Source organism: Labrus bergylta, chromosome 6, assembly GCF_963930695.1.
Source record: "Labrus bergylta chromosome 6, fLabBer1.1, whole genome shotgun sequence".
In the NCBI taxonomy this organism is placed as follows: Eukaryota; Metazoa; Chordata; class Actinopteri; order Labriformes; family Labridae; genus Labrus; species Labrus bergylta.
This window is the reverse complement of record NC_089200.1, coordinates 4,364,759-4,387,205: the sequence shown is the minus strand read 5'-3', so window position 1 is coordinate 4,387,205 and position 22,447 is coordinate 4,364,759. Positions and strand designations below refer to the sequence as shown.

The following is a 22,447-nucleotide window of genomic DNA, read 5'->3' as shown; positions in this document are numbered from 1 at the left end:
GAACCTGACTTTCCCACAGGGGGCTCTTATCACAAATCATAGAACACAACCAAAATCCTCAGAAGAGGGATATCTTGCTTCTGTTGTCACGCTGAGAGAGAGAAAAGACGTGTGTGGGGATGGGATAAATAGCGTTTTAATTTCATCCCTGACCTTTTTCTCACCGACGCTGCTGCTTGTATAGTCTCGTTATTTGTACCGAGAGCTGGAATCTCAAGACTCCAAAACCAATTAAAATCAGATTTAAGATGTCTTAGTCAGTGGAATCAACGGAAAAAGTCGCAGCTCTTGTGCTTCCAAGTATTTAGGAAAATATGTGCCAATGAAAAAATGCTGAACAGACACACATGCACATAGAACAATCTGCACCACCGTGAAGTCACACAAAACTTTTCTAGGACATTTACCCGAGAAAAGCGCCAAAAATAAAACCTACAGTCATCACACACCAGCTTTATATCAGTTTCAGATGTCCAGCAACACAGCAACAAAGACAACACACATATATAAAGCAAAGCAGTAGGTTTAAAGAGAGGTGGAAGTGTTAACACTCAAGAACACAAAAACAAGGCAGCAAGCAGAACAACAGGCTTACCGGACTCCTCTACAGAGGTTAGCAGCATAACAGACAGCAAGAGAAGAGAGAGAGAAGAAGAAGAAGAGGAGAAGGAACAGACCAGAAGGGAAAGTTAGTAATGGTAATGCAAAGCGCAGCACCTGAGTTCAGTGTAGGCTGTAATTTACATCAACAGCAATCATTAAGACTGTCAACACTGGTGTAGTGAAATGGCTCTTCACTATCCGCCGACACATCATCCACTCCCCGCTCTGACGTGATGTGAAGCGTCAATTCATGGAAAAAGGCTTCGTGTGATATAAGCCGTAAACCTGCGACTTGTCACTCTCACGAGCAGGCGCACTCAGGAGTCATTCATCAAGTATGTGAAAAACAGAAGCGGAGAAATTAAGATCAGGCGGTCTGTTTAACACACGACTGTAGGGATTCACAACACCTGCTATGTCTTTCAGGTTTTTTTCACAGCCAGAGTTTGAGCTTGTTAACACACATCTATCTGTGTGGTGTCATGCTGCTGTGATGATGTCATTTCCTGCAAAGGATTAATAAAGTACCTATCTATGTATCTCTCTTTGTTAATGCGACATCATATTCACATGCAGAAAAGCTATTTGAAGTAAACAATATGAAAATATAGTCTCTTATTTATGAGTCTGGGGGATCACATTGATATTCAGATGTCTTTAGGCTGCTGCAATCCTCTCATGTTTAAGTCTCTGGATAGTTTTACTGGATTAGCTAAAAAAAAAAAAAAAAGGAAAACCTATAAAGAAAAGGGAAGTTGCCTTTTTTGCGCCTCTTTCTCTTTTTTATGTAGCCATTTTAATGTCAGTCCATCGCCGCGGTAACCCTGAGTTGCCATGGACTGGGAGTGACTGTGTGACTAATGAAGTGTATGTGTCAGGGAAAGTTTACCCGGGCAAACGTGGCGGTGCTAGTTTGAACTGGTAGAGGTGATTGGTGGCAGTATGGCAGCTAGAGGCCAGTCGTTTCAAACGCTCGAAACAAGTCAACATTTAAGTTAGTGAACTGAAGTCAAGTCAAGTGAAGTCAAGTCAAGTTCAGTTCAGTTAAGTTAAGTTAAGTCAAGTTAAGTCAAGTTAAGTCAAGTCAAGTCAAGTCAAGTCAAGTCAAGTCAAGTCAAGTCAAGTCAAGTCAAGTCAAGTCAAGTCAAGTCAAGTCAAGTTAAGTTAAGTTAAGTTAAGTTAAGTTAAGTTAAGTCAAGTTAAGTCAAGTTAAGTCAAGTTAAGTCAAGTTAAGTCAAGTTAAGTCAAGTTAAGTTAAGTCAAGTTAAGTTAAGTTAAGTTAAGTTAAGTTAAGTCAAGTTAAGTCAAGTTAAGTCAAGTTAAGTCAAGTTAAGTTAAGTTAAGTCAAGTTAAGTCAAGTCAAGTTAAGTTAAGTTAAGTCAAGTTAAGTCAAGTTAAGTTAAGTCAAGTTAAGTCAAGTTAAGTTAAGTGCTTTGGAATGAATTTCTGTGCAGGTTGTGGAAACGTATTTCACACAAACTGTACATGCGTTACAAAAAATAAAAAACAGGGTCATAACTGTAATTTAATTCAAAGTCAGGTCTGTCGTTAAATAAACATTTGAACTAATATTCTTATTGAAGATTAACCTCCATGTCCATCACTTTACCAGGCTGATATTTACACAGTATTTATTGTGTCCAACCAACAGGTCAAAACATGAAAATGATTACAGTAGCAGTGACAGAAAGTTTAAAAAAGAAGCAAATAGTCAAAGATAAAAAATAAAAAATAAAAAAACCTTTGTTTTCTGGTCAATAAATAAGTATGTCAATAATCCAAACTCTTGTCATGATCAATATACGCACACTTATTTACATTAATACTGTAATTGACATCTTAATTGACCCATCTGCCACATAACTGCATTTTACTTATCAGGTTACTTCAGTGTCTTTTGCACTATTCACCACTGCACTGTTTCATGTTTAGTCATGTAAATATTAGTCTTTTCTAATTGTGTTTATTGTTGATATTTAATGTTGTACCTGTACATAAGAGAGCACAGTTCACTGAAGTTAAATTCCTTGTGTGTGTGTGTGTGTAAGCATACCTGGACAATAAATCTGATTCTTGTTGATTAATCTTCAGCATGTTGTTTGAATAAAAATAAAATAAGATTACCTTCTGGAATGTCTTCTGAGCGTGTGCACAGAGACATTACCTGCATGGAAAGACCTTCCCCACCTGATCAAGTTAACAGAGCCAGCAGGCTGGGTTCAATTATTGAGTCCACAAGCTCAAATGACCACAAGCAATCTCCCCGTACAGCAGACCGACTCAAAGGTTCAATGTGCCCACTTTCCTATCTGAATTATTCAAGATGGACACCCAAGCTAACTGTCCTCCCAGAAGAGCAGAGGGATTGTGGGTAGAGAGGCTCGGGAGGCCAAAGCCTGTTGTGGAGTGTCACTCACTGCTTATTACAGGTTGACCTATAAGGGGGGGGGGACTTGGGCGAGAGCTTCACATCCTGCTGTTTGGGAGGCGCTTTGACACATACCGTGGTGAGACATCTGTTTTGTGTTAAACAAAAACCGGACGAAACGGGAGAGCACTGAGGTCACTGACAGCTGTGGACAAGTATCACAAATTAACTATTTGGAATTCAAACTACGATGAAAAATCAGCTGCCCTCGCTGGCTACAGTCGAGGGGTCAAACCGTAGACGTTACATCCTGCAGCTTGTGTTGCTCTCATATAGAAACATTCAGCAGTGACTCATTAAAAGAGAAAACAAACAGCGTCGTAAAGCAGCAGAATATATTAAAGAGAGTGACAGCAGCACACAAAACACACACATGCACATTTTAAAATCCCTAACTTTAGATGTTAGAAGGGATGAAGAAGATGAAGTTATTAGTGAAAACACATTTTAACAAGTAAACAACAAACACCCAGCTGTGTTTTAATGGACGGCTCACTCACCAGAGGAGACGGGGAAAGGGCTATGTTGCCTATCGAGGCTTTGAGTTCGTCAACCGAGGGCACCGACACGACTTGGTCGGCCGGCAGCGGCTTGATCTTGATTTTGAATTTTTTCCTGTGGTCCTCCTCTCCTTCCGACTCGTCGGAGGAAAAGAAGTGGGCCTTTTTGGTGATGGGCAGTGGTCGGGTGTCAAGGAAAACAAAAAAATCCAGAATTGAACATTTGACTTAACCACTTACCTCACCGAGGTGATGTGATGTGTTAGGACCACCAAACAGAGAAACTTCATCCTACGTTAAACACGCCTTAACACTTTTTTTGACTGCCTTAAAATCTGAACTGGTTCTCTGCGACTTTCCACAACTTCTGTCCTCAACTCAAAATCCTTCTTCCTGTTGAAAATGAGCCATCGTTGTGATTTTAACCATTAATTGTTAAAAAAACTGTTAAAAAAGTGGGAAAAAAGAGGAGAATGAGACGCTAAGTGACACCTAAAAACTACTGTTTCATTAATCTAAAGATAGCTATGATTGAATATAAATTTAGGGTTACATTTGGAGCATGCGTTCCTGTGGATTTAAAGTGCATGTTGGATAAAAAATCTACCAATTGAGGTTTTTTGAAAAGTGATGACGTGAGTTTCATCATCAAAATAAAAAGCACCATTGAAAAGAAACTTGAGGATCCCCACTGCTGAAAATGAGCAGACAGTCTGGATCCATGCTGAACGCAGAAGTAATGTGGCTTTTCTACTTTTCTCAAACATTTCTACTTCTTTCTCAGGACTGGGACGTCGATGACTCATTCTCCTGTAGCGGTGTTATGTGCAGCGCCTTATTAACTTTATTTAGATCTTTGCTAATTGGATGTTTTCACACTTCATTGACGCCCTTGATCCACGTTGTATGTCACGCCTGTTTGAGTGGATTTCTATTTGATTATTTGAATTTATATCCACTGATTTGGCAGCCCCGGTATGTTCCCATGTGAATACGATTTACAAGAAAATTCTCTCCTATGAGTATGCACCAGTTTAAATAGTGATGTTAGACAAACAACAAAACAAACAGTGCTGAGGATATCTCCCTCTTCTGACTCCTCCTCTGGTCGGATGCTGTAGCCCTCATCATCCACCTCAGGGGAATTCTGAAACACAGAATGACTCAGTGTTAATCTCTTTGAGTGTTGTCAGCAGGACACAGCAGTTAGTGCTGCAGGTTAATTGAACTACGGTTAAAGTTTACACTGATATAATCAGAGAATTCATTATTCTGAGACTTCCAGTCATAACAAACGCTGAGTCCCCTGCCTAATGAATCATGACCTAATGCTTAATGACATCTATCCAGATCTAATATTCAAGAGAAGTAATATTGCAAATGAGAAAGAGAAACCCATCATCGTGTTTTACTATCTGGTACTTTGTCCACAAATGTGTCGATAGCAAATTGATTTGACAACAACAGGGATCAATACTATGGCCTCATTGAAATTCAATGAAAACAAAGTTGATTGCACACCGAGCTGAGACACTGATCAAATCCGTGCAAGGTAACACTCCTACTGTATCACTTTTAGAACGTACATATCTCTCCCAGTCGATGTCTTCATAGAATCCATTAGGGGCCCCGTTGGTCTTCTTCTGAGCCTGCAGAGAGACACAGCTTGATTAAACTCCCGTAAGACAGAGACAGTAGGATCTATTCTGCACTAATGATGTGTTTCTAGGTTTGCTACTGTACACTGTTACTATGGCACACCTGATGCTGCAATGGAAAAATCTTGGTTTTTATAGTTTTAAACATTAAAAAAAAAAAAATGTACTTCACATTTTGAAAACACTTTATCTAAACTGCTTTGACAGATACACAAGTCTGCATTCAATTTGTCCTAACTGTTCATGTGTTTTTATAAATACCTGTTCATACTGACTCTCTAATTTCAAATAACCTCTGAATAACTTCTGGGTGTGAGTGTTTCTGAACTTTGTAAGATTTAGATCATTTTAGAGCTTGTAAAGTAAAAGTGAGTTTGTGGGTTAGGGGTATTCACATGAACCCACAAAGTTTATAAGTTTGTCATTTGATCAAAAAGCATTTATTTATTTTAAAGGACTTGCTCAGAATATATATACACATGACATTTTCTTTTCTTTTTTTAAGATTTATTTTTGGGCATTTTGTGCCTTTATTGGAGAGACAGGACAGTTAGAAATCTGAGAGAGAGAGAGAGAGAGAGAGACAGAGAGAGAGAGAGAGAGAGAGAGACAGAGAGAGAGAGAGAGAGAGAGAGACAGAGAGACAGAGAGAGACAGAGAGAGAGAGAGAGAGAGAGAGAGAGAGAGAGAGAGAGAGAGAGACAGAGAGACAGAGAGAGAGAGAGAGAGTGAGAGAGAGAGAGAGAGACAGAGAGAGAGAGAGACAGACAGACAGAGAGAGAGAGAGAGAGAGAGAGACAGAGACAGAGAGAGAGAGAGAGAGAGAGAGAGAGACAGAGAGAGAGAGAGACAGAGAGAGAGAGACAGAGAGAGAGAGAGAGAGAGAGAGAGAGAGGGGGGAGCGGCTGCGCGAAGGAGTCACAGGTCGGATTTGAACCTGTCCGCCTGCTTTGAGGACTATAGCCTCTGCACAAAGAATGTGTAAACTAACCACTAGACCCACCGACGCCCCCCTTTTCTTTGTCTTTTTACTTGATCTGATTTTTATTTTACATTTTTTGAAACTATTGTTATAATCTAACATCATACAAAGTCCAACAGTGGTGATCAATATTTCTTGTTTGGTGTTTCAGTCCTCTTAAAGGACTCATGGGGAAAACGTTTTGCCCGTCTTGTCTCTGAACAGAAGCCTCCTCACTGAGCCTGCTACAGTAATAAAGAGAAAGCTGAAACAGCAACACTAAAGAGTGTGTGGATGTACTCTGATGTCTAAAAGACCAACACTAACTACTCTAGAGGTAAATCTACTGCACAGGGTGAGAGACTACAGTTCAGTACCGATTCAACCTCTTGGGGTTCCTGGCAAGTTGGGAAAAAAAACAAAAAAATAAAATACATAATGTATATATAATATATCCACAGAACCTGATCTCCTCCAGTCACACATGTGTAGAGTGAAGAGCAAGATGCATTTTAAATAATGATTTTACTTACACCCCCGTCTCTGTCTGGGGACCCCCTGTGAGAGTTTAAGAAGAGAGAGACATGAGAGCATGAAAGTCACTTCACATTTAAGATCCTCACTTTGAAAATCAAGTGCTTCGCTAATTAGTCGAGCAAAAATATTTGAAAAGGAGGCATATAAGGAAAACACTCTACCACCACCAAACCCACACACACACTTATTTAATCAGAAATCACACACTCACAGACATCAGCGTCACAGATTGGATAAACAAATGTGAAAATGTAGCACGCTTCAAAAAAATTCACAAGTTGCACTATTCAGCCTCGTTCTGATCCTGAGGTATTTCCTTATTACAACATTTCAGATCATTTTGCCATTTTTTGGACAAAAATAGAAACAGCTGTATAAAAACAATACATTTGATATCTTAAATATGCTCAGGATTTTATAGATTCATAATAACAGGATGGAAAAGGACTTATAAATGCACTTGACAATATATCTATTCACCCGTGCTTGGTTAATGGAAATCTAGTGGAGTCTAGTATCCATTTAAAAAAAAGACTTGTGCTTAACACTAATCCTGCATTTGTTCTCACTCATTCTAATCCTTTTACTCCTGATGCTGTTAGAACAATTATTCTTCTTACAATTCATTCCTCCGATTCAGAGGCAGCATCACTGTAAATCGTTTCAGCCGTTGAACACATCATTTAATGTACGTCAGGGGAAGAGAGTCTCAACTTACGTGGAGTCATTGTCCTTCTCTTTCTTCCGTATCCCAAAGGCCTTCCTGGTACGTTTTTTCAATCCTGAGGAGAAAGTGTGGGGGGGGGGGGGGGGGGGGGGGGGGGGGGGAACAGGTAAGATATCGTTTGATGAAACACCAAAAGGCATCATGTTTGTGGGTGGGTTAAAGGGGTATGTGTGGGTCAGCCGTCCCACATCCATCATCTAAGAGATTAAAGGTGGCGTTTTTATGTATTATTGAGGTGAGTGGCTGCATCACTGTGAAGGCAAACACCTCTCTCTCCTCTGAGCTCATGGTCACTGCACATGGACGGACAGCCTTGCAATCCTCAGGGGCAATATCAAGGAATTGGAAAATTCATTAGTACCGACCGTGAAAATCAATGTGCTAAGAACTGAGCAAGAATAGCTTAGACAGCCGTAAAGCACAGAGGAACCTACTGGAGGTCAGACAGCTGATAACCGAGAGTTCAATTTATTAAGCTTAACAAAGTATATGAGAGTTCTAATGTTCTGGTTCACCTCGTGCCTGCCTGTTGGAATCCTTAAACTAAAACGTTAAATGAGAAACTCGACTGCCCCTCACTTCCAGTATAAACTTTGCATGGACAGGTTGTATAGCTTTAGTGAGGAGGACACTAGATATATATGGCTGAAGTGACAGAGCTGCTGACAGACCAACAACACAAAAGGTGAATGTCTAAAACAATGCAACTAATGAGAGAGTCTTTTTTTCAGCCTTGAGAATAAAAGTGTACTTTTGATGAATGTCTTTCTCCTGTGAAGATCAATAGTTTGCAAACTGAACCCCAGATGGGTGCAAGAAGCTTGCAAAGTAAAAGAGAAGAAGAAGAGATCAGAGTTATAATGCAACATTTTGCACTCAGATTTGAATGGAAACAAACTAAAAAAGTATTCTTCAGCTCAGCAGAGATTTGCAGATCTTGTTTTTTTTTTTTGTTTTTCCTTGATATTTTCTGTTAACAAGTCATGCTCAAGTTACTGCTGTGCCACCAAGAGAACTGTTACACATCAAATGAAAACCACTGTCTAAACACAATACATTAGGGATTAAACTGGAGAACAACACAATATTACTGTATTTGTCATAATGTTCACTGAATCATATGTTCATCGTTGGGTTAGGAAGAAGATTTTCCTGATTCTTCCATCGCTAACACAAATTAAGTAATTAAGAAGTACTTAATTTTGAAAATATTCCTGCTCTTTTATGCCCAGCACTCAGATCACAAGCGCTCCTGGCTTCTTCTTACCCCAGAGGAAAGCCCAGTTGTCCCCCTCCATTTCTGTTTTTTGATAGTTCCTCGACTCTCATTATTCCTCGTCTTTGTCTACTTGTGAACTCATCACGTCACCGCATAGTCTTCTTTATACCACATGCAGACGCACACTGAGCCTCAGAGCAGGAACCTGATGCTACCTCACACACACACACACACACACAGATGAGGTGTCATGACTCTGTTCTGGACGTGCATTGTGATACTTAAATTCACCAACTGAAACTTCCCTCATGAATAAAAAAGAAGTTAAAAGTGAATAAGTTAATAAGACAATCATCATCTACGTATACGCCTGCAGACAACATGAGAAACTAATCCAGAAGGCGTCTGGCTATGAGACAAGTGTCCTCTAGAATCCCTTTCATTGATCCTGCTAATTCATTTGGCCTCCCATCACAGGACAAGTCTACAGTTAAGGGAGAACACATTCTTAAATACAAAGGTTTGACATTTTATTAAGAAACAGAGTCATGAGGTGTTTTTGGACCAAACAGGTCTGGGGACTGTTTTTTGAAGAGGAACTATCCAATAGGTAGTTCCATGAGACCTACACACCAGTAGGGCTGGGAAATATATCGAGTTTTTAAGATATATCGATATATTTTCAAACACGATCTAGGGTAAGACAACATCATTAATATGGATATAGTTTATGTTGCATTAAAATAACGTTACAGAGGTGTCAGGTCACCTTTTTCTCATCTCACTGATGATGACTGACTGACTGTCCCTCTTCACCCTGCTCCTCCTCTCTCTCTCTTTTATTGTATTTAAGGAACATTTTTATTTTATAATATTACTTTTTAAATTCACAAACAGGAAGTTTATTTTTCCATGTGTTTTCACTGTTAATAAAATACATATCCATATATATCGAGTATCACCATTCAGCTAAACAATATCAAGATATGAGTTTTGGTCCATATCACCCAGGCCTACACACCAAGGGGACTTTCTGTCTGCATTCACACCGCTGAAGCACCTACTCCGAAGCAGGAGCTAAAAAGGTTCCTCTAAACACGGTTCTAGGTCTTAAAGAGGTCATATTCTGTCCTTTTTGAGGTTCTTATATTTAATCTATGTTCCTACTTTTGTACGTTCACAATAGATAAAGTCTGAAAAAAGTGTCTGTTTTCATGAACTGCTCCTCCTTGCTCCCTCTACGCTCTGAGTCCGTCAGCTACACTCTGTTGAGCCCACACTGTTAGACCCCACGTGGGCCAAGTCTGCTCTGATTGGTCTGCCGATCCGCTCTGCCGTTATTGGTCAGTTGCTCAGCACGAGTCTCGGAAATTTCAACATGAGCTGCAGGGCCACAACGAGCCAATGGGCTTAGATCAGTGACATCACACTGACAATGACGTCACACTGACAGATTTTTATCGAGGGGGGCTAGAACCGAGCGTTACATGCGGCTAATGCTACAGCTAACAGGAGGACGTAGGAGAAGCAGCGTTTCCGTGGACTTTAAATTTTTGCACATAGATGTGTCTAAACATGCACAGGACACTTGGAAAACACACTAAAGAGCAGATAAAACCAGAAGAAGAAGAATATGGGACCTTTAAAATAGTTCTTAGATCCTGCGGTGCAGAATCAATAAAAAGTGGGAGGGCTCCAACAGTTCCTAGAACTATGAAAAACTTCCTGTGGTCTGAAAACAGCTACAATACATGTGGCCAGACTTTTTTTTAAGCATCAGGAAACAGAGTTTGATGATTTTTTTTGGAAAAAAGCAGCACTTGTTTCCATAAAAGCTATAATCTTGAAAAGCTCAAGAAGGACAGAAATAAATCTGAGATGTACGAGGTAAACTTGCACGTCTCAACTTAAATCACTTGAAGTATGTTATTAAGAACAAAACGTCAGTCTGGAGCAAGCTGAAACCATCATACTGTTTGTGTGGGTGCTTGTGAGTACGTGTTGTTTTGTCATTCTGTTTGACGCCTCGCTCCGTGTAACTGTCCTGTAAAGTACTGATAAAATAATGTCTGTGAAGCTTCTTTCAATCTGTGGGTGGACAAGTTTCCCTCGAACTGATCTATCAGCCTGTAGTGTAAAACAGTGAGGGAGGTTTAAATCACACTGGTTGACTTCTCCATGTGTCTGTGGAAAGCTCTACAGCAGCTGTTCTACAAGCTAACCAAACTTCAACACTTGATTTACAGCTTCTACAGCTTATTTGTTGGCACGCCATTGAGTCCATTCTCCCAACTGTTGCTTAAATATCTCGCCTTATGTCATTCCTATCTTATCCAATCTTATCCAAGCTGTAGCCAAGTTTAGAGCTACAAGTTAATTTAATGTTAGAATCTGTAACGACACAGATGCATCCCAGCTCAAAATAACTTTAAAAAATCTGTCTTGTCCTTTTTTTTTTAACCGCAATGGCTTGATTTTAGGGAAGCACTTTTTTTTTTAGCTTTGAGCTAAAATTGTGTTTTCAACATGTCTCATTTTAAATGTCGTTCCCCTCTAATGGCCTCTCTCTCTCTTTTAGTCTTTGCTAAGGTCTGCTTCCTCTCCAAAGTGAGTCAAGCTTGCCCCTAAAGCAGGAGGTGACAGGTTAACAGGGGAGCTTGTAAAAGAATATTTGGTGTGGTTTGTGTATGTAGCATCGTGCACAGAGCAGCTGTGAGCTGACGACAGAACGTCTGCATCACATCAGATTTCAATCTGCATTTGAAGTTCCATTGACATGATTATTTCCTTCACTGTTTATTTCTCTTTGTTAATGTATTTGCTCTCTATCATCTGCAGTATTATAAAACCTGTCTCCTTGCATTTTATGTTCCTAAGCTGCACTTAGCTGCTCAAGTTTGTTTCTTTTTGAGGTGGAAATAAAAGCCACTGATGATTACCAATTATAGAGTAAAAATCCTAAATTATGTAAAACAATTCTTCATTTCATGCAAAGGTTTAATTCGTTTATTTCTGTATACAGAGAGAGCTCAACTGCATTCATATTTCAGATCAGACGCTGATAAGAAAACTCACACATTGATAATAACACAATAACTACTTCCTGTTTTAAGTGCAGCAGGACCCCAAATATGACGATGCAGTGATGTTAAAGGACATACATGCATCCTTATTATGGCAGGGTTTAATTAACAGAGAGGGAAATAACACAGCATGCGGCACACACAGTTAAATGACTTAATGGCTTCCGTTCAGAGGGATGCTAGCACAAGTGCTAACGTAATTAGCGGTCTCTTCTGAAGACACAGTAATGTCATTCCAGGAAAAGCCGAAGGACAGGAAGCCAAACAGGACAAGAAGCTGCCAAGCCGAAAAAAAAACCAAAACACTACATGTCACTTACAGAGCAGCAGTACACTGACCAGAGTAACACATTTTGAACTATTTTGAAGGTAATGATTATTGGTCTCTGAAATGAAGTTGTAGGTTTGGGACAATCTTGAAGGAGTGTAAGTATAACATTAGAAAGTGCAAACAAACACAGAACACAGGAAACACCACCCTAAGCAGCATGTAGAGTGTTATTATAATAATAGCTCTGTGAGGTCCACAGGACGAGGTCAGCACTCACGCTGCCTTCACGTCAAACGCTGCAATTATATCCTTCTCCCTTCACTGAATCGAGTGCACAAAGACATGAGCTCATTCTAAGCTTTTACTGTCACAATGCAGATTTTCACCCGAGCATTTTTAGGTAAAACTAGACAGATGCTGCACTTCATTAATATTCACAAGTTGAAGCAGAGGCTCAGCTCCCCAGTTTTATGTTCTGCAGCATCTTTCCAATCTATCCATCTATGTTCTTCTTGGACTGCACCTATTGCTATTATTTGTTGTTTTTCTGTGGGCTTCCATCTTATTGACACATTAGCCATAGTCAGAGAAACAAACTCAAAGGAACAGCATGCTCTGAAAACGCATAAAATGTAAATGACACCCAGCTGCACATGTATGTGTAAGCTGCTGCACACAGCTGCTGAAACACACTCCTTCTTAAAGTAGAGCTCTGCTGCTTCTGAAAAGGCGGCACAGACGCTTTTTAACAAGCTGCTCCAACAGGGGGAAGAGATGAAGAGGCCCTATAGGCCAACCAACAAAACACACACACACAGACACACACACACACACACACACACACACACACACACACACACACACACACACACACACACACACACACACACTAACAGCTTGTACTGGCAGCCACAGCAGAGCGCACCAGGCCAGGCCACTCCAGACTCTGGATGAGAGACCTGTGCTGCTGTGCATAGTAAGCAGAAAGGACAATAATACACCATTGAGTCCTAGAAGCAGAACACTAGTGTCTGATTTGGGGAAAAATGTGGATGCTTCTGGCTTTTAAACATTAAGTTTAAAAGTAAAACAATCAATTACCTTCTCAACCCTGCATGTACCTGTTAATAAAGTTAAATTCTATAAAAGCTGATCCCATTTTCTTAATCTAATTGAGTGCCTGCAAGAATGATCATTCTGTCTAAAAGCAGAGGAGTATCATAGTGTGCAGGTCAAAGCATACTTAGATTTGAGAATGACACAGGAGAATTTAAATGTGAGGAGTGCATCAAGTTGTTTTGGTATTAGGAGAAGCTGGTGACTAAGCAAGTGGGGAAGCATGCAGAGCCACTGACAGGCAGGCAGACAGGTTAGCAGTCAAGGAGACAAGTAATTAGGAGCACAGAACGAAGGCTGACAGGAACATAAACATGAAGATAGAAGAAAAACAAGCAGACGGAAAGGCTTTCAGAACGAGTCGGTAAAAGAGGAGACAGCTAGCAGAGAGACAGGCATGTAGTAGACAGAGAGACAGACGGGCATGTTGCACTCATGAGATTTAAAATCGCTCTCTTCGATGAGAGTGACTCATCATTCCTCCTGAGAGGTAAGGATGAGGAGGAGGACGCAGGTGAGGACAGAAGAGCTGCTGAAGACGGGCAGAAACACTAACAATGACCTAGCAATGCAAACATTAATGCTGAGGAAGAAACTGTCTCCATTAACATGCAGAGACATGTGCAACTATGCGAGTGCAGCCTCCATTTTATGTCATGCGCTGTGATTGCAGTTGGCATGGAGCTAAAAATATGATCAGGAGTCTCTACTCTGAAGTGTGTCTTCTATAACAGGCAGCTCACAACATGGCATTAAACACACAGCATTAATATAAAGACAAAATCTGTTATTATAGCGTCAGACTTTGCCTCATCTAGCACCTCTGATATTTTGCAGTATGTTTTATGACATGTCCTCCCTCCTTAGGAACCCCTCCCCACCCTCCGATGGGAAATTTGGAAAATTTGTGAAAAGAAAAGATCTTAAATATTACATAAAATCCAACTCAAATGCAATAAACCTCCGTGGACAAACATTAAGATGTTAGAATGAATCTTAACTAGCACAGCAACTTTAGACAAAGCCCCGTCATAGGGTGCCACCTTCACCACAATGCAGTTTATGAAATTTCAACCCTACTAGAACTGCCCCGCTCAACAGCACATGATGTTACAGGACAGGTAGTGTTATCTGTTGCATCACTCACTACAGAGTTTCAAACTGACATATGACATAACAGTAGACAAACTTCACACCACCTTGAGTCAAACCAAGCATCAGCTGGAGTGATGTTAAGCTGGGGGGGGGGGGGACCAAAGCTTGGTCTATGATAAGATGGCTAAAAGGGCCTGACCTAAACTCTTACAGGCTTAATGATCCACTGTCTATCGACGTTACCATGTGGTCTTAGTGTACTGGAACAGGAAGTACATTTTCCTCAGGACTTAAGTCCCCACTTCTCCACCTATGGGATTCTTGCCAAAAGAATTCAAAAGGTGGAGAAGGAGTCTTAAAAAAAATAGGCCAACAGGAAAGTACCTGACTATTGAATTGTCCCCTTGTCTTAATACCAAGCAGCAAAAACAGAAAGCTAGGGGGGGGGGGGGGGCATGAGAACAACCTCCAGAAAAGGCCACCAACGGCCATCAACTTCAGCCTCAGTGTGTTTAAGAGAAGAAAAAACGCTGTGTCGGTGTGGCAGAGGGAAGAACAACAGAGGGTGTCAGTTTGCGTTTGTGCTAAAATTAGCCCTCGACTGTACAGTCCAGGTGGCTGCACTGTGAGCTATCAACTTCCAACACTTGCAGTCACAATGTACCAATGCGGTCACAAACACACACATTAGGAATTGGGATGGAATCATGTGCGTTTGCTGCACGGGTGCACCCTTTGAAAAAAAAAGGAGATGTTTCACCAAGTGACGTCACCCACCTCCAAGAAAAGTGGGTCAGGGCCAGAAAGCATACAGCAGCGTGCCGGCAGTTGGTGCAGAGTCGCACACAAAAGATGCTTCAGAATGCCAAGACTGTGGTGATGCATCCATCTGTGCACTGCTGATATACTCTCAATATTATTAACTGGGGGAATTGCTCATCAATTTTAGAAAGAAAAATAAGAATAAGCTTTTAATGAACAGATAAGAACGTGAATTAAAAAGTAATATTATTTTAATCTACGGACTATTAAGGTATTAAAGGATCAAATATCAAAACCCAAAATGAAAATAGTTAAAACAGATTAAAAAAAAGATTCACATAACCAAAGCTAACATTCTTAAATATTTGTCTTTGACGACGATATAACAGAGATAAGAACTTAGAAAGAAATATATTTGATGTTCCATTTATTGTTTTCTGTAATAAAGATCCAATATCACCTTTTTATTTAATCACTGTACCCAACAAATGACTTTAATAATGATTATCGTTTATAGATTATCAATCTTAGCACAAGTCTGTCCATCTTGTCTTCCTTCACCTTCCGTCTCTCCTGTCTCTTTAAAACAGCCAGCACTCATGGTTCCCATCCCCAGGCTCCAAATAGCACCCACCAAGGACTGTGTGGCGGATGACCCTGCTCAGAGCCCACAAAGTGGCTTTTAGCATAGATTTTCAACACAAAGACACTGGGAGAAGATATATTTTCAACCAAGCCTGTCAGCTTATTGACACGAGACATTCATAGATCAGATCGGCAAATATGCAAACACACAGTGCCCTCTCTGCCTCTAGCTGGTGCTCAACGGGCTCCAGCTCATGTCAAGGCCTGTTACTTCTAGTCAGAGCCTGAAATACATGGGGGGGGGGGGGGGGGGGGCTGCACAACTGCCCAAAAGCATGTGTGTATTTATATGTGCTGAGGAGAGGGAGCGAAAGCAACCAGGTGTGCAAAAGATCCAGACTAATGTTGCTCATTCTGATGAGGCGGCTCCGACTGGTCTGTCCTGTACTCAACAGTGTGACATACAGCGGGGCATTGGAAATGTATGCTGGACTTTCCTGCATTATGATAGGCATTTGCACAGTTAGGCCCCGCTTCTAGTGTTTCCTTTTATGTATTGTTGTTATGCTTGCCCGAGTAAAGTAAATCGCTCCAAAAAAATGGATGGACGGGATGTTGCTTGTTGGCCTAGGCCTCAAACTCCCCTAAAGAGATGAGTCCCAAGCTATGTCAGTCTAGTCCTCCTTTCAAAAAAGATAACCAGATACACCACCAAAAGGGAAAAGGACAAAAAAGTTGAGATCCTGCCTTCGTGTCTGTCTGCATTAATCTAACAGCACAGATAAATCCATCTCCAGGCGCCCAGCTGAATCCAGTTACCACAGAGAGATGAAGTAGCAAGGCCTGAAAAAAAAAATATCCTCTTCCTTCCCTTTGTATGCACGCTGCATTTTATAGCCCCAGTTAAATGGCACATTGACTTAGCTGTGGAGTGATGTTCAACATTCGGTTCTGCTGGAGCAGCAGTCATTTCACAGTGTGGCTGGGGGAAAAGTAAAGCCATTGGTCATATTTGGGAGCCTTCCCCTCGCTTTACAGCCACTGTACAAATCTGTGTCTTCAACCAGCAGCATGCTGTGCGCTTGTTAAATGTTCCTGTTGTTCCTCTTTTCCCATGACCATAGTTCATGTTATCATGTGCAAATTAAACCTGCATTGTAATACTGAAGCTGCTCTGGTATAAAAACTGTTGGTTTAACTACAAAAAAAACACGAGACACCTCCATAGTCGAGTCGATTCGTCAGCCTACAGGGATCATGACAAATACATTTTTCCCCATTGCACTGACACAACTCTGTGGCTGCTTTATAGTCATCCCAGTAGATACATGAATACACATCAGCCCAGCAGCAGGAGTGTGATCAAATAGTGATGTTATGTATTTATAGACACATAAACACGTAGATATTATACTAATACCTCATTAGATGTATATTCTGTTTAATGTCTGTTTAATCGACCTCGATGGACACATCAATTTCATTTATTTTATTTTCCTTCCTGTCTCTCTTCCTGATTTTCTTTTTGGCTTAGGCCTAGAATGGCAAGGATTTCTAATGTTGGTCCTCGTGAGAGACTGAAGATAGACACAATGATGAGTTCCCAGTTCTCCAGTCTGGCTGAGTCACAATCAGTTATCGAGAGTCTACTTGATGTAGTAATCCATGATGTTGGGCAAAGTATAATTTACACTGATGTATGTACAGTGTTAGATATTGGAAGACGATTCAAATCAATTGAAAAAATGGTGCAACTACCATCCAACAACAACAACAAATAAACCGAGCCCACTTACCAACATCATCCCGGTTTGTTTATCGACATGTGACCCGTGTTTACTGAAGGGATCAATGCTTCCCATAATTGACCCTTTGTCAAGCCCAGGCTCCCTTAGTTACTGTTACTATGTTAGACAAAATCACGTCGCCGGACTGAAACCATCTAAAGTACCTCAAGGTTTGTCAGACTTTTATTTGTATTTCATTGATTTGATTCTTTTATCAACTTAACATCAATGAAAGAATTATAAGTAGTTACACAGTACGGTGTAAGAGGATATCTCTAAATATCTTAAAACGTGTAAAAATCATTTAAAATATGATCACTGTCTGGTGCTTGTGATTTCAGATAACATTTGCTGTCCTCCCATCATGGCCCAACCTGGACTCCATCAGTGACCATTTCTGGAGCCAGGGGTCTGAAATATCCTCTTAATGTTGGCAACAAGGCCTTCAATACGCAGTTGAGAATTATGTGCAAAATTTGACAATCACAGCATCATCAATTATTGTCAAACGCTACAGATCCATGCGAAAAATACAGACACATCATTTACTGTCTTTTGGAGGGACTGCCAATGGAACTGTCATAAAACAGAACTGCTCATTTACGGCTGGGTAGGTCCATTAAAGGTGCACTATACGTTTTGGTGCTGAAATGTTAAAGTTGGAGAAGTGAAACAATTCTATTCTATATTTTCTGAGGTGAGTACACCAACTTAACTCAAATAAAAAAAATCACTGCAACACTGTTTGGAGCTGAAAAGCGACCAAGGAGAGTTACGGTTTCACCACCATTACATCTCACGTAGCATTTTATCTTCTAACAGTGTTGCAGGGACCAAATTTTCCTCTGAGGACAGTTTGTATATCGAGTTATGGACATACCACAGAATCTGAACACTTCTCCAACTTTCAAATTGCTCTACCAAAACTACATAGTGCACCTTTAATTAAACAAAGTTATTCATTATTACAGATTGTATCTAGACCTATAGTTTTCTAAATAGTCCTCATATAATCACTGGATGAAAAATGCTGCAGGATTATGATGTGGGGTATTTTGAGTAACTCTTACAGACAGCCTGAGTGCACCTTTTCGAAACATGATCAATGTCCTGATTTCACTTTAATACACTGAATGATTTGGCCTATAGGGTTTGTCGTACCCAAAGTAGCCCAGCGGCTGCTATGAGAGGGAGCTCTCTGATTGGTAGATTGATTGCAGAACCAGCAAGGTAGAAATCAGTTACCCAACATTTACAATTTCATTCTTTTAAAAATTCATTGACTACATGGCCAGGTTTGACTCTGGGAATCAACAGCCCTGAAAACAGCTCGATGTTTCTTTTAGGTATTCTGTTGTAACAACCATCAAAATATATCACCAAAACACTGGATCATATCAAACCTTTTTTTTCTAGTTGACACTTCAAAACTATCATTCGTGCTGGAGAGCTGCCTTGATTCAGAAAGTGTTTTCTAAGATTGTCGAGAGGGGAATATGCAAATATACACATAAAATCTTAATGACTCAACATGGATGAGATTTAATATCAAATGCTGATGATTCAAAGTAGTCGAGCCTTAAGGCAAAAAGCGAGCGGGGGAGTACAATGAAGTGTGATTCACTGCTGAGAAGATGGATATTATTTTTTTTGCTTAAAAAACTGGGAGATCTGTATTCGCACTGAGCGTGAACTCTCTATTGTATTAAGGAGGAGATGGAGGATGAGGAGGCGGAGGAATGATAGAGGGTCTGTGGTGAGAAAACTTGTTCAACACACACACACACACACACACACACACGCCTCCAATTTCTTAAGAAGCAAACACAGGCCCACATTTGATGAGTCACTGATGAATCATTTTTACAGAACAAACCAACCAATAATGATAAAAGGAGTAAAACTTCAGCCTCAGACACAAACAGTGCCCCTAGTGGCTGTTCACACACGTTCATGATGTGTTATATTAACTACATCTTTCTGTACGAAAATGTTGGGAAAGATTTTGAGGTATTCCTGGGATTGTGTGGTCTATGGATGGAAGAGGATGGGGCCTAATGTTGCTAAAACTAATACTTAATCTTCTTGAAGCATTCTCTACAAATGGGTTTTTATGTCTGCATGATGATGATCACTTTTATGAACATGGATTATAAATGGCAATATGTGCATTTGATTGAAATAATGGTCTTAACGCATACATCTAGGCCTTGATTAAAAACACAGCTACATGAAAAGTCAGTGGTATAGTACAATAACTTGAGCTCATTTCTTGGGAAAATCAATATCATACATTAAGTTTCGGGACACTCCAGTGGATTGTTTGACTGCCCACATAAAGGACAGAAAACATACACAAACATTTGGAGAGCAAGAAATATAAAGTAATGCAATAGAGGTAAAGGGCTAAAAATACTGATGGTCATTTATCATCAAATACTAAGTTCACCAACCAACGTCACGATTAGAAACTGATTTCTGAAATGTTGCAGAAAAGTCAGAGTTAAGCAGCAGTTTTCTTTCAAAAATCTAAATTAATATTAATGGACTACGCTCTGGACTACGCTCTGAGTCTAGTCAGCGTCCTAAGACTCTCCTTCTCCTCTGTCGCCCCCCGGTGGTGGAATGAACTTCCAAACTCCATGTGATCTGCAGAGTCCCTCTGAACCTTTAAGAAAAAGCTAAAGACCCAGCTCTTTCATGAATACCTACTAACGTAATGATGATGGTCTCCATATTATTGATGATGATGATGGTAATGACGATGGTTTTTGTTTGATAACGACGACTTATAAGATGGTTTCTATACTGATTAGAGCTCTCAAGAACTGCCCTCAATGTTGTGCTTTGCCTCTGGTCACTTCCTGTCAGCACCTGTGTGTCCAATCAGACTCAAAGCTGATCGTTTGCTCTTACTCACATTGTTCCCTTTTTTCTAGATCCTTGCTTGTGTTGTTCTTACTCTCTGATGTACGTAGCTTTGGATAAAAGAGTCTGCTAAGTGAATTGTAGTAGAATTTATTCCCATTTGGAAATATTAATATGAAATTTCTAACCAGCATTGTTGACATTGGATCTCCAACAAGAGCATCTCTGATGATTCCAGACAGATGGATCGATATTGGGATCAATGCCCGAAATAAAATCTGGAAATGAGAGTGTTAAGACTGGGAACAATAATCTATACCAAGAAGTGTCCTACACCAACCAGCATATGTTCCGTTTATTACTACAATATATTCCAATTTACTGTAGGACATCTCTAATGAAATGACACGCCTCTGTGACAATATGAGGGCTTAACACAATATCACGCAGCTCAGTACAATGTGCTGCAATGCAATCTGGCACAACAACCCTTCAACAATTACTCCCCTTTCTGCAGCTAAGAAATGTTAAATCCTCGGTTTACAAAGGTTGGATTTGTCGCAGGGCCATTATGCTGGAGAGCATAAAAAGCATTCACACTGACTCACAATATTAAGAAGCAACAGCTCTTTGGGAAACTGGAGGGAGAGGTTAGAAATAAACAAGAGGTGCTAAAGTGCAAGTTTTTTTTTGGCATAAATTAGTCAGCCAGGCTTTAGCATCCAAGCCTCAAATAGAATCTTGGAACAGCAATGTGACTGTTATTTGTCCACCTTGATTATCTGGATGCTAAAACGGAGACTTTGACTTGTTATAATAAGTCCAGCAAATATTTTACAACAGTGATAACAGCGTTCTATGATTCAGAAACTCTGCTTCCACTCTCAGTTACACCCACTGAACGTCTCTTTAGGATACCCAGCACAAATGTATTTGAAGGTTTCACAAAGTAGGTGTGTTTCAAGGAGTGTGTTTGTAGATATTATCCTGGAAAGTGCCCCATATTTCTTGCTAATGTACTGTATGGGTCCCTTATTGTGTGCCAATGCACCAAGTAGGATTGCTTGCTTGCTTTGATTCGATCTACTGAACGCTTAGAAATATCAAGTGCTATATATCAGGTGAAAAATCTAGGGATACAGCTATTATTCATGGATACTAGAAAAAAACAAAACAATATCACGCTACTTTGTGCATCGTAGTTCCACAGATGTGTCAAGTAAACCGTTCTCCTGTTCTGTGCTTCCAGAATCCTTCTTCCTCTGTCCCCAACATTTTTTTTTTTTTTTACTCCATTAGTGCACATAAAAGTCGTGCCAATGCTGAGCACAATTAATAAACTGCCTCTCCTCCCACAAGTCCTGTTAGTGAGATAAGCCCATTCATCAGGGTGTCAGCTCCTCATAGGTCAGTACTGCTTCAATGCTCTGCAGAGAGCACACACAGACCGAGAACTCGGAGCACTTCAGAGCCTCTGGAGACACACACTCTTTGATGGGTTGGCTACCACACTCATGAAATTACAGTTTATTTTATTTCGATTTCTGTGTGGACAGATCGATTTGTTGTACGGGCGTGCAAAAGGAGGATATTAGGTCTTGACGTATTAGAAAGTGTATGTGATTGGCAGAATACAGAGAGTGCACATTCTATCTATCGCAGTTCTATTATGACACACTGCACATTTTTTCTCTCTCATCCAAATCACAGTATTTACTAGTCGGCTTCATGCCTTCCCTACAGACACAGAGATCATTGTGAATCGTAGGTAATGTCTTGGATTTTTGATTCACAATAAATTGGCATTCATGGCTGATAATGAAACTTAAAATGAAACTGAAGAGGTAGTCCCGAAAAAGAATTCTATCAGTTATATGGAACTGCTTTGGATCATCCTAAACAAGGTGTAAACATGGGTTATTTGCATAGTTTGCACAGACAAGGTTAATACGTACGATAGCAACAAGTGTTTGTAATGACCTCAACAGACAACATCCCAAACAGGATGCTGACGGACAGCGAGATCAGCCCCACTGCAGTCAGCAGAGGCAAATCTCCTGCCCTTTATTTAGACGTTGCTGCCGATGTTATTCTCAAAGCTCAAAGCTGATCGTTTGCACTTCCTGACAATGTTTCCTATTTTCTAGATCCCTGCTTGTGTTGTATATATATATATTGTTTGTACTTAAGAAAAGTAATTTTAACAGCATAATAAGGACAGTGTCATTTATTTACACACAGGTATGA

The 22,447-nt window shown here is 40.2% G+C and overlaps 1 protein-coding gene across 8 annotated transcripts in view; it reads right to left on the bottom strand.

Annotated features, from left to right (window-relative positions):
- The window catches only part of sgip1a (SH3GL interacting endocytic adaptor 1a), a 64,337-nt gene that overhangs the window by 25,054 nt on the left and 16,836 nt on the right, over positions 1-22,447 (bottom strand). For 7 of the 8 annotated variants that reach the window (XM_065955581.1, XM_065955582.1, XM_065955586.1 and 4 more), the window contains 5 exons: positions 7,406-7,469; positions 6,684-6,708; positions 5,118-5,180; positions 4,615-4,678; positions 3,532-3,710 (listed from right to left, as the gene is read on the bottom strand). In XM_065955581.1, coding sequence (XP_065811653.1) covers positions 3,532-3,710; positions 4,615-4,678; positions 5,118-5,180; positions 6,684-6,708; positions 7,406-7,469 — 395 coding nt within the window. Of the gene's footprint in view, positions 1-3,531; positions 3,711-4,614; positions 4,679-5,117; positions 5,181-6,527; positions 6,603-6,683; positions 6,709-7,405; positions 7,470-22,447 lie in introns of those variants that run through there. The other variant, XM_065955584.1, reaches the window with a different exon arrangement.